Here is a 17,403-nt window from a genome sequence, read left to right as displayed (position 1 = left end):
GGTCCCTCGTGACAATGGCGCAAAATATCTGTCGCCTCTTTCCTAGAAACACATCTCCTGATCACCTGATCAGCACCAACCCGAAACAAGTAAGGGTCATCCCAAATGTAGTGCTTGACATCCGAAAAGAATTTCCTCTTTTGCTGGTGAGTCAACCCTTTAATCAGAATCCCGCAAACAAGGTAGTTCGCAAAGTCGGCGAACCATGGAGACTCATCGCATATCTCAACATTCATCAAAGACTCACGCAGGAAGTTGTCATTTATGGAATCCCAACGCGCGTCCACTGTAGGATCGTTTGTTGACCCGAATGAGTCGTTCAGAGGTTGTCTCTTGCGTTTCAGATGCGGAATAATAAGAAATGCAAGTAGATATAGCTTGTTCTTCCTTCTAACTGCTTGTTTTATTGATATGAAACGTTTTACAGCGCAATCGTCACACCGGCAGAGCTTCGGCGTGGAATCCAACAATTCTTCTACTGAACCGCTCTAACATCCCCTATATATAGGCAGTTGGGTCCGCTTATGTGTCACATGACCATAAAAGCGGACCAGACATGTCCACATAAGCGGACCAGCCTGCCAAATAAGCGATCCTAACACCCTATGTCCATATGAGCGGACCTAGAATATAAAACCTATACAGACTCCTGTTTTCTCGTATTTCGTGCCCTATGCTATACAATACGACATAAGACCTGATCCTAGACACCTAGACGAAATCAACAGATGTAGTGCACTAACAGACTCCCCCTCAGATGTTGATGGAGTCGCCAATACACCTTGACTGCGAAACTATGTCTTCACATCTTCAGTCTAGATCAGTCTTTGGGCTTTCTCCTATTTTAAACTTCAGACTCCCCCTCTCGATTTACTAGCATTCATTGGTTCTTCAGTAACATCTTCAGGATCGTTTTCTGGCTTTAAAACACTCTAATTCTCTTGATCAGATTTCTTGATTCCATAAGTTCATCAGCATCAATGGTATACATGATCTTCAGGATCAGAATCTGACTCTACTCATTCTTTCAGAATTGATTTCCAGGATTGAAACTTGGCTCTCTTCTATCAGAGATCTTCAGGAACCGAAACCTGGCTACCTGCACAATCTCAACCCCGAAATAAACTTTCTTTCACAAACATTTCAAACCACTTTTGCACCAACACATGACTTCTCTCAAATATCTATGATGAACCACTTGAATAAGATTAGATTTAACGAAAACAATTAATTTTACACAAACACTCCCCCTCAAATTCAGCTCATCATGTTTAGCACTCGGAATTTTGAAAATCAGTTCTCCAACATCAGCTGTCGAAAATCTTTTTGACTTTTTCAAAATTTATGCTAAAAACACACACAAAATCTTTTTGGATTTTCTGAAAGATAACACTACTAGTAAACAAAAACATACAGAAATGTAATATTTACAAACAATATTTTTGAGTTTGTGCAAGAGGATCATATCAGATTCTGAGACAAATCACCAACACCGTTAAGCTTGATTTCATTTTAAGCTTTAAACAATTTACCTAGATTGTCAGTATGTTTGTCCTCTTAAATTCTCACACAGATTTCAATCGATTCGAGATACGATATTAATGTTTTAGAGACTTAAACTTAATTGTGTATCACTCCACTTGAATATACTCCCGTATCCAGATCCGAAATATTCAGTCTTACAGGTGAGTATACCACAGCTGATATCTGTAAAGGGGTTAGATGCGAAACCGTGAGAGCTAAGGTCAGAACTTCCGTTCAGCAGAGAGATGACAGCTCGACTTTTGGTGGGTCCCCTTTAGAGGATCTTTTTTACAACAGCAATGACTATCAATTTTATTGTTTAATCAGATTGCTGAGGGCGGGGCTTTTTCAAGCATTTGCAGAAAGTATTATCCGGGGACTAGGTCAGAACTTCCTTTCAGCAGAAGTCCCGGGATAATACCCCAGATATCACTAAGTATAAAGACCTAGTATCTCAGAATATGGGACCTTTCAAACAAGATTTCGGGGGTTACCCATATATTCAAGAATAGTTACCCACGAATCAAGCAAGTTTGAATTTAGGTTTATATCTCGTTTCAATTTACTAAATTTGAAACTTGGCTCTCTTCCATCAGAGATCTTCAGGAATCGAAACCTGGCTACCTGCACAATCTCAACCCCGAAATAAACTTTCTTTCACAAACATTTCAAACCACTTTTGCACCAACACATGACTTCTCTCAAATATCTATGATGAACCACTTGAATAAGATTAGATTTAATGAAAACAATTAATTTTACACAAACACTCCCCCTCAAATTCAGCTCATCATGTTTAGCACTCGGAATTTTGAAAATCAGTTCTCTAACATCAGTTGTTGAAAATCTTTTTGACTTTTTCAAAATTTATGCTAAAAACACACACAAAATCTTTTTGGATTTTCTGAAAGATAACACTACTAGTAAACAAAAACATACAGAAATGTAATATTTACAAACAATATTTTTGAGTTTGTGCAAGAGGATCATATCAGATTCTGAGACAAATCACCAACACCGTTAAGCTTGATTTCATTTTAAGCTTTAAACAATTTACCTAGATTGTCAGTATGTTTGTCCTCTTAAATTCTCACACAGATTTCAATCGATTCGAGATACGATATTAATGTTTTAGAGACTTAAACTTAATTGTGTATCACTCCACTTGAATATACTCCCGTATCCAGATCCGAAATATTCAGTCTTACAGGTGAGTATACCACAGCTGATATCTGTAAAGGGGTTAGATGCGAAACCGTGAGAGCTAAGGTCAGAACTTCCGTTCAGCAGAGAGATGACAGCTCGACTTTTGGTGGGTCCCCTTTAGAGGATCTTTTTTACAACAGCAATGACTATCAATTTTATTGTTTAATCAGATTGCTGAGGGCGGCATTTTTTCAAGCATTTGCAGAAAGTATTATCCGGGGACTAGGTCAGAACTTCCATTCAGCAGAAGTCCCGGGATAATACCCCAGATATCACTAAGTATAAAGACCTAGTATCTCAGAATATGGGACCTTTCAAACAATATTTCGGGGGTTACCCATATATTCAAGAATAGTTACCCACGAATCAAGCAAGTTTGAATTTAGGTTTATATCTCGTTTCAATTTACTAAATGTGCGAAAATCTACTGACACATCCGTAGTAAGATTGTTTATCACATTGTTACTGATGTTAAGTTAAAATAAGCATAGTTTATTGTGTTAAGCGTCAAGTGTTAGTTCGTTACATACGTTAAGTGGTGGGAGAGAGGTTACTTATAGAATACTGATGTTTGTGTTTAGCAGGGCTTAAAACAGGGAATAATGAAGGTTTAAGGAGCTGACAAGTCAACATATGGAGCTGAACTGGAAAAAGTCAACAGGGACATTCCCGCGATACGCGGCACAAGAGATGGTTATCTCCGCGACACGCCTGAGGATGTTAAATGAAGCCGGCCCAGATACTTGTCCCCGCGATACGCGGGGTGATACGTTTGTTCTGTCGCGACTCGCGGAGGAAGGTGCCAAGAAGAAAACGTTTTTAATTGATAAGATGGGATTTTTAGGGTTGTTGGCTATCATCTGGAACAAGCAGCCGGCAATCAGGTTTTTGGACGAACAAAAGAGCATTATTTTCCATCATACGCCATCATTCAAGTCGATACTTCATGTTTTGTAATTCTCGAATCATTACCGAAGCTAGTATGACAACAATGAGCGGCTAAACTTCTTGTAGCTTCTATTCGGATGAACTTTTACATTGTTTAGCATTAATTCTTGTTTGCGGAGTCGTATAACTGGTACAGCTTGACCACTCGTGTTGGATTCTTGGTAAACGTTCATTGTGTTTGAATTATTTGTCGTTTATTAAGCGTATTGGCAACTTTCTTGCGTTGTTAGCGGGTTGGTAAATTGGCGGGTAGTTGATACAATTGAACGGGTTATTAGGTGGCATAGTGAATCTTAAAAACTATCCTTGATAATTAATCAGATTCATTAATTCCGAGGCCATGTCTATGTGGTGTTTTGAATCGGTAAACAAATTTTGATGTTAAACGGGTAATTGAGATTCCGGGTAGAGGTTACTCTTTCTCGTATTGATTACAACTTTATTAATTAGCTTTCTAGTTTTTATAATCAAATTCACAAAACCCCCAATCTAGTTAAGTTAGTTCTTAGATAGAAACGTGACACTGACCACAAATTCCCCGTGGATACGATACCCTACTTACGCTATCTACGTAGCTTATTTAGGTTTTTGATTGACCCTTACGACAGTCATCAAAATGGCGTCGTTGCCGGGGAGTTCGTGCGCTTAGTGTTAGTTTAGTAGTAGTCGTTTCTTTTATTGTTTTTGAAAAAATCATAAAAAACCCAAAAATATTTCTTTTTGTTTAGTTTTGTCTTGTTCGGTATTACGCTTTGTTTTCTTGTTTACTTGTGTGCAGGTGATCTTTTTGCATGCATACTCGGTTTTCAGGAAGATCTTCTCCGCTCTTGTTTGATCCCGAAAGTGAAAAGACCGCACGCCAAAATCTGCTTCTTCGTTCAGCCTTGAAAGGAAAAGCAATTCAAGACACCATGAATCCATCAGAAAACCAATCCACTCCACAACAGCAAACACCACCACAACCATCAACTACTGAACTGCCACCAATGCCACCGCCTCCATTCACATCTGAACCACAACAACAGTCCACACCCACTGCACCATCATCAAGCACAACCACCCAACCAACCTCTGCTCCAACTGGAGAATTTCATGTTATTGGTGGACCACTTTACCCTCTTGAAAGCCGATTACCACCACAACCAAATCCCTTGCGGACCGTGAATCAACCAAATCTTGTGCCACACCCGAACCGGTCGGGTGCTATGTTTGAGCAAGTGGATAATAGGGCAAGAACAGAGACATGGGATGATGGTTATGGAGACAAGAAGTGGGGGATAAACGATGGGTATATGGGGTATCCAGCTGGGTACCAAAATCAACCAGTTAATCGCAATCAACCGATGTATTAGCAACCAAGACAACCACGGGGAGTAGATGCTTATCAAACCCCACCACAGGTTCACAGGGCACCGGTTGCACCTCGCCAAAGACAAAGAGATCCTCGTTTTCCGAATCCGAATATTCGAGGGGTTGAGAGCCACTTCAGGCCACACATTGCTGAGCATGCATCACCGATAGTGATGCCAGTCACACCGGGTAATGTGGAATGTTCGTTTGAAGCAAAACCACATATTCTGAACATGCTACCTACCTTTCACGGGAAAGGTACTGAAGAGCCATATGCACACATAGCAGATTTTGAGGCAGTTTGTGGTATGATTGCGGGACACGGTTTCACGCCAGATCAGGTTAAGTTGGTATTGTTTCAGTTTTCATTAAAGGATGCTGCGAGGGATTGGTTTACATCGTTGCCATATGCTAGCATTTATACATGGCAAGAGCTGCAACAACAATTTTTGGATGAGTACTATACCCCGCAAAGAACTAAAACGGGGAGATTAGCAATCAGAGAATTCCAACAATTACCGGGTGAGCTTCTTTACGAGGCTTGGAAACGGTTCAATCAATTGATCCGTAATTGTCCTCACCACGGTATTCAAAGATGGGAGTTGATTACTGCATTTCACGATGGGATTTCCAATGAGGATAGACGGGATATTAAAGCTATCACTGGGGGTACATTTTTGAAAAATCATGTGGATGTAGATTGGGATTATCTGGATATTGTTGCAGCAGATTCGAAGAGACAGGCACAGTCGGATAGGAATAAAAAGTATCCAATTGTGGCACCATCAAGTGCAGGAACCTCTAATGCAAGGGTTGCTCAGTTAGAGAGAGAAAAGGAGGCGTTGGAACGCCAGTTAGCGAAATTTAGAGGTTTGGGCGAACGGGATGCAGTGCATGCGACGCAAACCTTTCCGGTTTGTGATTCATGTGAAGATCTGGGACATACGTTGGATGCATGCCCGGGTCAGTTTGTAGCAGCTGAGGAGGACGTGAACATGGTTTATGGAGAGCAAAGGAATTATGATATGAATTCAAACACATATCACCCAGGTTTGCGTAATCATCCAAATTTTCGGTATAGTAATACTAATCAATTGAATCCTCATTTTCAGGTACCGAATCAAGGAAGCCAGCCGTACCAGAATCGTCAATCGAATTATAATCAGAATTACCCTCAAGGAAATTACAACAAGGGCAACCAAAGAAGTTATCAACAACAACAGGAGCAAGGCAAGGCAAATACTTCAAACGAGGAGGTTTCCAATCGGGAGATTATGGAAATGTTGAAGCAAATGAAAAAAGACCAAGAAGTGCAAGCTAAATCTCATCAAGCATTGGAAAAGCAAGTCGCCCAACTGGCGACCTAGATGGCACAAGGGAGAAAAGATTCGAGTCGATTACCCAGTGATACCACGAAGAATCCACAGCATCAAGGGAGTTCGTCTAACGCCAGAATTAATCAGGTAAGTATTCTTCGTTATGGGAAAGTTTATGATAATCAGGTTGGGACTCCTCCACATTTTGTTGAAGGTGTTGTGGAGGAGGTTGATGAGGAAAACAAGTCCGACGCGGAGCCGGAACCTATTAGCCCTAAAAAGAATAAAAAAGAAAATCTTGAAAATAATAGGGTGATAGATACTGAACCGGGTGATAAAAAGAAGAAGGGTATGGAGGGTAATACCGTACCATTTCCTAAGGCTTTAATTAATCCCGAAACAAAAGTTGTTAATAAACGGGGCCCACAACAGGATGAGATGTGGGAAGTTTTTAAACAAGTGAAAATTAATCTCCCGTTATTAGACGCAATCAAGCAGGTTCCGGCATATGCAAAATATTTGAAAGAGCTTTGCACCCAGAAACGGCACAACAAATTTCCAAAAAAGATAGCTTTAACCGAAAAAGTTAGTGCCGTTTTATCGGGTGATCTTCCACCAAAGCTCCGAGATCCAGGTGCTCCTCTAATCCCCATTCAAGTGGGTGAATTTAAGATGAGTCGAGCCTTGCTGGATTTGGGAGCAAGTGTTAGCATCTTACCGGGAAGTTTATACGATCAATACGACTTCGGACCATTGAAGCAAGCCGACACCACCGTGGTGTTGGCCGACTTGACGTTAAAACTACCCCGAGGGATCTTACGTGATGTCATTGTCAAAGTTGACAAGTTTTATTACCCAATTGACTTTTTGGTTTTAGACTACGTGCAAATTGGAAATACTAAACAACCTAATGTCATACTTGGTAGACCATTTTTAGCAACCGCTAATGCAGTAATCGATTGTAGAAATGGTACGGTTGACATCACGTTTGGAAATCGTAAGGTCCGATTAAATGCTTTTGCCCGTGCATCTGATTCTCTAGTCAATGATGAATGCTTTATGGCGGACATTATTGACGGGTGTTATCCTCACGAAAGTGGGGAATGCACTATAGAGACGTGTTTTGTTTGTGACAGGGATTTGGCGGAAATAGAGGTGGAATTGGAATATACGGAAGACGAGTTGGAGGTGATGGCTGCCAAGGAATTGAAGCCGACTTGGACGCATCAAGTCGAGAATTTACCGGATCATATTGACACTCAATTGAAGCCATCACTTGAGTCACCTCCACAAGTCGAGTTGAAGACATTGCCAAAGCATTTGAAGTATGCTTTTGTGGGCGACAACAACACCCTACCGGTAATTATTGCTGCCAATTTGTCACTTGAACAGGAAAAAGCTTTGATGGAAGTGTTGATAGCCAACCGGGCTGCAATTGGGTGGACAATCGCTGATCTCAAGGGGATTAGTCCATCCATTGTTATGCACAAGATCATCACGGAGGAGGGAGCAAAACCTGCTCGAGATGCTCAACGAAGACTAAACCCAAACATGCGGGAAATTGTGAAAAAGGAAGTTTTAAAGTGGCTGGATGCAGGGATCATCTATCCCATATCGGACAGTACTTGGGTGAGTCCGACACAGACGGTGCCTAAAAAGGCGGGCATCCAGATTGTTACAGGTGAAGACGGTAAGGAAGTGGCCACCCGGCAGGTAACCGGGTGGAGAATTTGCATAGATTATAGAAAGTTGAATGCTGCAACTTCAAAGGATCACTTCCCACTTCCTTTTATTGATCAGATTGTGGAAAAGCTCGCAGGTCAGAAATTTTACTGTTTTCTTGATGGTTATTCAGGTTATAATCAGATTGCTATTCATCCTGATGGTCAACAAAAGACTACGTTTACCTGTCCTTACGGTACTTTTGCGTTTAGGCGAATGCCGTTTGGACTGTGCAATGCCCCGGCCACCTTCCAAAGGTGTATGATGAGTATCTTTTCAGATATGGTCGGGGAGTCTTTGGAAATTTTTATGGATGATTTTTCAATCTTTGGCACATCTTTTGAGGCCTGTTTGGAACAATTGTCACGAGTGCTAAAAAGATGTGTTGAAACAAACCTGGTGTTAAGTTGGGAAAAGAGCCATTTTATGGTTTAGGAAGGCATCGTGTTGGGACACGTTGTCTCGGGTAAGGGGATTGAAGTGGACCACACAAAAATTCAAGTAATTTCGACCTTACCACCACCCACAAGTGTCAAAGGCGTCCGTTCCTTTCTTGGACACGCCGGTTTTACAGACGGTTCATTAAAAACTTTTCAGTTATCACTAAACCATTGTGTAATCTTTTGTTAAAAGATGTCCCATTTGTTTTTGACAAGCATTCTAAAAGATCTTTTGAGACACTAAAACAAAAGTTAGTTGAAGCACCCATCCTACAATCCCCTAATTGGTCACTTCCTTTTGAAATAATGTGTGATGCGAGTGACTATGCAGTAGGTGCAGTTTTGGGACAGAGAGTTGACAAGAAACCGGTGGCAATCTATTATGCGAGCAAGACTCTCGCGGATGCTCAGTTGAATTACACAACCACGGAAAAGGAGCTACTTGCTGTTGTCTATGCTTTAGACAAGTTTAGACCTTATATTTGTGGTAGTAAAGTAATTGTGTTTTCTGATCACTCTGCCATCAGGTATCTTATGGAGAAAAAGGATGAAAAGCCAAGGCTTATTAGGTGGATCCTTTTATTGCAAGAATTTGACTTGGAGATACGAGATAAGAAGGGAAGCGAAAATGTGGTGGCGGACCACCTGTCACGAGTGGTGAATGAGATTGAAGGACCTGAACATGACATTCTGGAAACTTTTCTTGATGAGCATTTACTTACTATTGATACTCAACCATGGTTTGCTAACTTTGCTAATTATGCTCATTCAGGTATCATTCCGGACCATTGGTCGAGATCTAGGAAGGCGCACTTTCTTTCACAAGCAAAGCAGTATATATGGGATGAATCGGATCTGTTTAAAGTTGGAGCTGATCAGATTATCCGGAAGTGTGTTGAGGATGAAGAAATTCCATCCGTTTTGTCATTGGTGCACGAGTCCGCATGTGGTGGACATTTCAGTGGAAAGAAAACGGCACGAAAAGTGCTATCGTGTGGGCTATATTGGCCTACGGTGTTTAGGGATTCGTTTGAATATGCTAAGAATTGTTTACGATGTCAACAGATGGGTAGCATTTCGAAATGGGATGAGATGCCCATGCAGTCAATCCTCGTTGTCGATATCTTCGACGTATGGGGAATTGACATTATGGGCCCATTCCCGAATTCGTTTGGAAATCTTTACATCTTGGTGGCAGTGGATTATGTGTCCAAATGGGTTGAGTCCATTGCCACCAAGACTAATGACCATAAGGTTGTTTGCAAGTTCGTTCAATCGAACATTTTTTCGAGATTTGGTGTCCCTCGTGTGATCATAAGTGATGGGGGGTCTCATTTCAAGAATTTCAACTTTGGCAAACTCCTTAAGAGATATGGTGTTGATCATCGAATTACCACTCCGTATCATCCTCAAACGAGTGGGCAAGTCGAAGTTTCTAATCGACAAATTAAAGAAATTTTACAAAAAACTGTGCGAGCCGACCGCAAGGATTGGTCCAATAAATTGGACGATGCTTTGTGGGCGTATCGTACAGCATACAAAACACCGATTGGAACAACACCGTATCGATTGGTCTATGGAAAAGGATGTCATTTACCGGTAGAAATTGCACATCGTGCATTTTGGGCAGTTAAACAGATTAACATTGATTATGATACTACAGGTAAGGAGAGACAATTGACATTGGGTGAACTGGAAGAGATAAGGAATGAGGCTTATGATTGTGCTGCTGCATACAAAGATAAGATGAAGAAAGTGCATGACGCGAAGATTAAGCCGAAAGTGTTTGAAGTTGGCCAGCTTGTTTGGTTATACAATTCCAGGTTGAAACTGTTCCCTGGGAAGCTGAAGAGTAAGTGGACAGGACCTTATCGTGTGACCAAAGTTGGACAACACGGTGATGTCGAGATTGAGGACTTTGATGATCATATCCGCCAGATGGTGAACGGCCATAGACTGAAGCCGTACTTCAATGCGCGAGAAATTAACGGTCCTGGGAAGAACGTGGAAGTGCTATATGTGAGCACAGTCCGCGAGTATGTTGAGTAATCGCACAGGTACGATCTGGCTAAAGATCTAAAACTTAGCGCTCTTAGGAGGCAGCCTAAGGCTCATTTGTAATTATTTTTCTTGCTTTCGTAGTTAGTTAGACTATTTTTAGTGAGTTTTCGAGTATAACCGTGCCGTAAATCAAGTGTGGGGATGCTCGGGTGGTTTGGTTAAGCTTTAGTGCAGTTGGGGGCAACGCACACTCGTTTGGGGGGTAGGACAAGGTGATTTTCGGGTTGAAAAATCAGTTTTTGGGGCATTTTTGCACACTTTTCGGTTGTTTTCAGGTTGTTTCCGGAGTATTGCAGGGATATGAGCTGAATTATCATAAAAACTCGTTTGGGGGGTGAAGGAGGTGAAAACAAGTGAAAAACCAAAAATTTTCTAAGGCATGGAAACTAAAAATTTGAGCAAACTCCTGGAAAATTGGTTCCCAGGCGTGTCGCGGACGAGTCCGTGGTCATTTCCGCGTGTCGCCTGGAATTCAAGTCAAAAAGTCAATTTTTGTTTAAAACGGGTTAGCGTGTCGCGTAGGGTTCCTCTTACTCTTCCGCGTATCGCGGCCCAAACCAATCAAATAAAACCCTGGGTCATGCTCAGTCTTTCACCCTCAGCTCTCTTCTCTATTCTCTTTATTCTTCACTCCACCGTCCGACCATTCCACCTACCGCCGACCACCTCCTTCACCTTCGAGCGGCAACCACCCTCTCCTCATCTCCATTGCCGCCGGAGACAACTAATCACCACACCCATTAGTCGATTTCCGTCCACCACCGTCTCCCACAAACCGACAACCGTCGCTCACCCCTTTCATCACTTCCGGCCGGCGAACGACCTCTTTCCACACCACCGTTGACCGCCTGATTCACCGCCGACCGTCGTCGATTAACATCAAGTTTCAAAGTGTGTTAATTTCCAATTGCAAAAGAAGCCAGGTATGGAAGCTTGAATCTTTATATGCTTATGCTTATTTCTTTTATGCTTTAAAACGGTTGGAAATTGTTGTTGGATATTGAAGTTAGTTAGTATCAGAGAGGTGTTTGAATATAGAGATGGGTCAGGAACCTAAAATTTAGGATGAGCATTAGTTTGGATTATGAGAGTTGCTGAGGTTGTTGTGATTTTGTTAAAGATAGAGATTGAAGGTAGTGTGAGAAGTCTGGTTTGAGTTGAGAGATGGGCATACAGTCTGATTATAAGCTGCAACTATGATCAAAGAAGAGTAAAAAAAGGTTGTTGTTTGAATGGACAGTGCGTATAATTACAATGTTGATAAGTATAGAAGGATAATGTGAGCTTAGTTGGAGATATTTGGGATCTTATTGTACTAGTAGTTGTGTCTAGTTGAAGTTGCGTCAGTCATAGGTCACAAGGTCGTGTACGAAGTAATGAAGTAAAGATTCGGTGGTGAGTATGTTGTGATTAGCTCTTATGCGAGAAATTAAGATGGGTAGGGCCTAGGAGCGGTTAGTCAATGAGTGCACACTAATTTGGAAGGGTAAGGGTGAAAAAAGGACAATAAAGTCGATGTCTCGTCCAGTGCACGTTTATTAGGCGGTAATGTCGATGAGCGGATAGGGCGATAATTAGTGTCGAGACGAGTAAGTTTGAGCGGAAAGTTAGGCCGGATGGTAGTCGGGGCTCGGTTTGTATAGTGTACATATATAAAAAAAAATATAAATAAATGCTAAAAATTTTTAAAAAGCTTCCGATCTTCTTTCGAATGCCGATTCTGATTGTAGGAGTTGAAATCGAGTAGAAAATGAATTTTAATAGTCGGTCGGTCTGTTCGTACTCAATCTCCATTCGAACAGGTTGACCGATTTAAATGATTTTTCAAAACAAGTCGGCATTCGATTGAAATTTCTAACCGCGAATGAAATGCTATACGGTTACAAGTTCGATGTTACGGTATTAATCGTGTGATGTTGTTTCTGTTTGACAGGATGTCGGAAGAAGGATCTAGTCGCTCTGGGTCAAAGAAAAGGAAGAGAATACGGGAACCAATTCGATACAGTGGGCCGGAAAACCCTCCTATGCCAGAAACACCGATCCTTCCAGTAGATCAAAGGGTGTTACGGAATCATACGCTTTTGGATTTTGAACTGGGCACAGATGAATTAGCGCGAAGGGATAAGTTTTGTACAATGCAGTTGTATAAGCATAGAACATTCAATTGGGAAATGTTAGAAGCCATGGGGGAAAGGCAAAGAATGGAGGAATTCATGGGCCCGAGATGGTTAGATGCGCTAAGATGCAATGATCCGCAGTACGCTGAGCTGACAACGGAGTTTCATTCCACATTTAAATATGACATGGATCGATACTTTGAGCCTTACACGTTGTCGTTCAGCTTAGGTAGACAGCATTATGTACGGAGTGTGGAGCAGTTTGCACGCGCGGTTGGTTTTTATGCTGAGGGAGAATTATTTCAGAGTGCATTGCGTGGGGCCGTGCAAGAAGAAGAAGGATTATCGGACAGAGTATGTTCTGGAATCTGAGTTGGCATTGTTCTGGAATACTATTGCTGATAGTGTTTGGTCAGGGGAGGCAGTAGAGTCGTCGATAAGGGATCCATTTCTGAGATATGTTCATCGGATTTTGGCGTGCACGTTACTGGCAAGGAAGAGTGGGCAGGATAAAGTGAACACTATGGATCTTTTCTGTTTGTATTGCTTAGTGTTGAAGAAGGAGGCGAATCTGGGTACGATTTTGTTATCACAGTTTGCGAAAGGACGGAGGCAGGGTGCAGAGCTGGAGTTGGGGACTTATGTCACTCAGATTGCGATGGCAACCGATGTGTTTGCACGATACCTCGAGGTGCATCTGACGGAGGGGCCGGCTACTGGGCCGTTCGATGTAGAGGATTTGAAGTTGACAGGGGTGGTTGAGTTAGATGATCCGATTAGATGGAAGCCGGTGAAGATGTCACCGCAAGTATTACCACCGGGGGGAACACTGGCGTCTGAGGCCATGCAGGCTGGGCATTCCACGAGGCGTCAAGTTATTGTTCCTCGACTTGAGAGGCCAAGGCCACAGCATCCATTGAGGCCTCCGCGGCCTGATCCGTTGACACTGGAGACGGTTTATGATAGCATGATGGATATGTTTAGGATGCAGTCGAACATGATGAGGTATATGTTGGAGCAGCAGCAGGTTCCCATCCCAGAGTGGTTTCCGCCACATCAGCCGGTGCAGAGGGATGGTGATGACGAGTAGATGGTTCTAGCAGTATCAGCGCCGGTGATTTTGGTTATCTTTTGTATTTTCCCCTTTTATTTTGTTTTTAGCTAATGATGGTCTGTACTTAACTTGATATTTGACACATTTGGGGAAAATTGTAAGGGTTAACCGGTTGGGCTGATATATATATATATATATATATATATATATATATATATATATATATATATATATATATATATATATATATATATATATATACATATATATATATATATATTATGCTATGATTATGTTGGTGATGTTGCTAGAATTAGTCATGAGTGGTATTTGGTTGGGAACTGTGGGTGGAGCACTAGTGCGCTTTGGAAGGCATGGAACTAGACAGATGCAGAGCGGCACGGAAACCAGGGGAGTCTGTTCCAATTGTTGTTGTTGTATTTTTTTTAATTTCTATTTTTATTTTCAGTTTGTTTGAGTCATAGTTTCCTTCTTCATTGAGGACAATGAAGGAATTAAGTGTGGGGAGGGGGAAACTAGTGTCTAGTTTAGGTTGTCATATATATATAAAAAAAAATTATAGAAAAATAGAAAATGTCCCGTAAAAGTTTCTGCATAAAAATGGAAAATGATAGGTATAATTGAATCATTGGCTTTTCGATTATTATATATATGAGATAACGAAACAATCGGTCACACGTCTAACTTAGGATATGTGGGTAGGCCCAGCTGGTTGAAAGGTTCCTTAGATTTGATATAAAATAATTTAAAAATAGGAGTCTTGTGGGTTCCCGCCTTAGGAGCTATGGTAAAACTGAGACTGTGGAAGGTATAAGGGGTACGTCATAAGTAAAAAACTTATAAGTTTCTCCGATTAAACTGGCACACCTGTTTCTTTTTGTGAAAACAAATCCGAAACAGTGTGGCGCCTTGAAAAAAAAAATTCCATCCATTCATTTCCATTCATCTGAGCACATGTAAAAAGAAAAAAAAAACGTGAGGTTTATGGCATTAACCATGGGGATGGTGACTCGTGTGGCGTATGTCCGCTAAACTGATCGTATACAAAAGCATGTAAGCTCGCAATATCATCCATTCTTCCATCATAAAGTTTAATCGGACTAACATAAGAGTTTTTTATATAAGACGGTAGATTTAATATCTTTTAATCTCATAAGCCTGAAATGGGAATAGGTGGAATCGTAGTCTTTTGAGTGTGGGATCCATAGACAACTATATCTTACTTGAACTTAGTGGATCGAAAATAAGGGCTTGGAAACCGGCGGTTGGGTTTAAGTGGATCGTATATTCACAATTTTGGTTAACGTGTGGTTAGATGTGTCTAACAATATAATTGAATATATTGAAAGCCATTTGTTTTGATTGTGATTCCATTGCGAATAATTTTTCGGGGACGAAAAAAGATAAGTGTGGGGATGTGATGTTAAGTTAAAATAAGCATAGTTTATTGTGTTAAGCGTCAAGTGTTAGTTCGTTACATACGTTAAGTGGTGGGAGTTAGGTTACTTATAGAATACTGATGTTTGTGTTTAGCAGGGCTTAAAACAGGGAATAATGAAGGTTTAAGGAGCTGACAAGTCAACATATGGAGCTGAACTGGAAAAAGTCAACAGGGACATTCCTGCGATACGCGGCACAGGAGATGGTTATCTCCGCGACACGCCTGAGGATGTTAGATGAAGCCGGCCCAGATACTTGTCCCCGCGATACGCGGGGTGATACGTTTGTTCTGTCGCGACTCGCGGGGGAAGGTGCCGAGAAGAAAAGGTTTTTAATTGATAAGATGGGATTTTTAGGGTTGTTGGCTATCATCTGGAACAAGCAGCCGACAATCAGGTTTTTGGACGAACAAAAGAGCATTATTTTCCATCATACGCCATCATTCAAGTCGATACTTCATGTTTTGTAATTCTCGAATCATTACCGAAGCTAGTATGACAACAATGAGCGGCTAAACTTCTTGTAGCTTCTATTCGGATGAACTTTTACATTGTTTAGCATTAATTCTTGTTTGCGGATTCGTATAACTGGTACAACTTGACCACTCGTGTTGGATTCTTGGTAAACGTTCATTGTGTTTGAATTATTTGTCGTTTATTAAGCGTATTGGCAACTTTCTTGCGTTGTTAGCGGGTTGGTAAATTGGCGGGTAGTTGATACAATTGAACGGGTTATTAGGTGGCATAGTGAATCTTAAAAACTATCCTTGATAATTAATCAGATTCATTAATTCCGAGGCCATGTCTATGTGGTGTTTTGAATCGGTAAACAGATTTTGATGTTAAACGGGTAATTGGATTCCGGGTAGTGGTTACTCTTTCTTGTATTGATTACAACTTTATTAATTAGCTTTCTAGTTTTTATAATCAAATTCACAAAACCCCCAATCTAGTTAAGTTAGTTCTTAGATAGAAACGTGACACTGACCACAAATTCCCCGTGGATACGATACCCTACTTACGCTATCTACGTAGCTTATTTAGGTTTTTGATTGACCCTTACGACAGTCATCAGTTACTTTACATTTCTTTAGCGTGCCGTGATAGTCCACTGATGTACTATCATTTCCTCTTTTTCGCAACAAAACTCATTTTTGATTTTATCATGTTTTTGGCTTTTTCAAATTTTCAAATGTTTTTGGATTTTCCGAAATTTCTCTACTCCCCCTAAAATGCAAACACATTTCAAAGGAAATTTGAAAACAACTAGACTCTAACCCAATAGAAATATGAAAAGTAAAACAAACTGTACAGAAACTTGACAACTGATATCGGATCACCTCAATCGCCATTCACTAGGCATAAACAATCTGAACTCCCCCTATCACAAATCATTTTCTCATTTAGATTTCAAAACACTTAAGTTTGTTTTAATCAAAATGATTTTTCCGGAAAATGAATTTGTGTTGATAAAAACCATTTGTAGGTTTATCATTTTTAAAACAGGGATGTGATTCATCATCTTGTCTATCTTTTGCCATGAATAGTAAATCAAGTACAATTTAATGTCCCTGATTTACCATTTTCATTTAAGAACCTTCTGTACCACTTGTAAAAATACAAATATCTCAAAATATAACCACAAATACCACTTGTAAGATCAAGATTACCACTTGTAGGAATGTTACGTCTACATCACCATTTTACCAATCAGGATGCCGATTCCTGCTTCGCACTTACCAACCTGGAAGCTCCGGCATAGTCCTTCAACCTGCAAAATCATTAAACATATTTCAAAATCTTTCAAACAAACTTTTTAAACATTAGAAAGATGCCGATTCCTGATCCACGATATAAACTTGGGATCTCCGGCATAGTCCTTTGACTATTATGGGAAACAAACTTCCATCCAAGTCTTTTCAGACTTGATGGCTTTCAACTCTTGAGCAGTCGGGTTGTATGTAGCCTTTTTAGTCGCGTAAAAATCTTTAACCCCTTTAGCTCTCCCACTCAACATTTTCCCAAAAATCTTTTTAACATTCCCGTTGAATGTTTTCTCGACATCAAAATCATTCTTTTCTTTGTAGAACTGATCCGAAATCTCAGTTTTTCCAACTTTCTTTTTCACTTCTTCAAACTTCAATGATGGAAACTCTTCATCATTTACTGAAATTTTCTCCTTAACCTGTGGCTCTTCTAGCTTTG

At 40.7% G+C, this 17,403-nt stretch overlaps 2 protein-coding genes across 2 annotated transcripts; both read left to right on the top strand.

Annotated features, from left to right (window-relative positions):
* The first annotated feature begins 5,201 nt into the window (after positions 1-5,201).
* Positions 5,202-6,395, top strand: LOC110875545. The gene has a single exon (XM_022123742.1). The coding sequence runs from the start codon at positions 5,202-5,204 to the stop codon at positions 6,393-6,395; it is 1,194 nt and encodes a 397-aa protein (XP_021979434.1).
* LOC110875546 lies at positions 6,396-13,056 on the top strand. Its single transcript, XM_022123743.1, has 3 exons — positions 6,396-8,163; positions 8,700-10,542; positions 12,501-13,056. The coding sequence occupies exons 1-3, from the start codon at positions 6,396-6,398 to the stop codon at positions 13,054-13,056; spliced, it is 4,167 nt and encodes a 1,388-aa protein (XP_021979435.1).
* The last annotated feature ends 4,347 nt before the right edge of the window (positions 13,057-17,403 follow it).

Source organism: Helianthus annuus, chromosome 9 (assembly GCF_002127325.2).
Source record: "Helianthus annuus cultivar XRQ/B chromosome 9, HanXRQr2.0-SUNRISE, whole genome shotgun sequence".
NCBI lineage: Eukaryota > Viridiplantae > Streptophyta > Magnoliopsida > Asterales > Asteraceae > Helianthus > Helianthus annuus.
The sequence above is the reverse complement of the archived record's forward strand: the minus strand, read 5'-3'. Positions and strand labels throughout refer to the sequence as shown.

What these genes read in the sequence shown, in the direction of transcription:
- LOC110875545 (XM_022123742.1), top strand. Translation starts at nt 5,202, where the DNA reads ATGCCAGTCACACCGGGTAATGTGGAATGTTCGTTTGAAGCAAAACCA.
- LOC110875546 (XM_022123743.1), top strand. Translation starts at nt 6,396, where the DNA reads ATGGCACAAGGGAGAAAAGATTCGAGTCGATTACCCAGTGATACCACG. An exon ending in GATTGTGGAAAAGCTCGCAG is followed by an intron (nt 8,164 to 8,699) that starts GTCAGAAATTTT and finishes TTTTGTTAAAAG; the next exon opens with ATGTCCCATTTGTTTTTGAC. An exon ending in TATGTGAGCACAGTCCGCGA is followed by an intron (nt 10,543 to 12,500) that starts GTATGTTGAGTA and finishes TCTGTTTGACAG; the next exon opens with GATGTCGGAAGAAGGATCTA.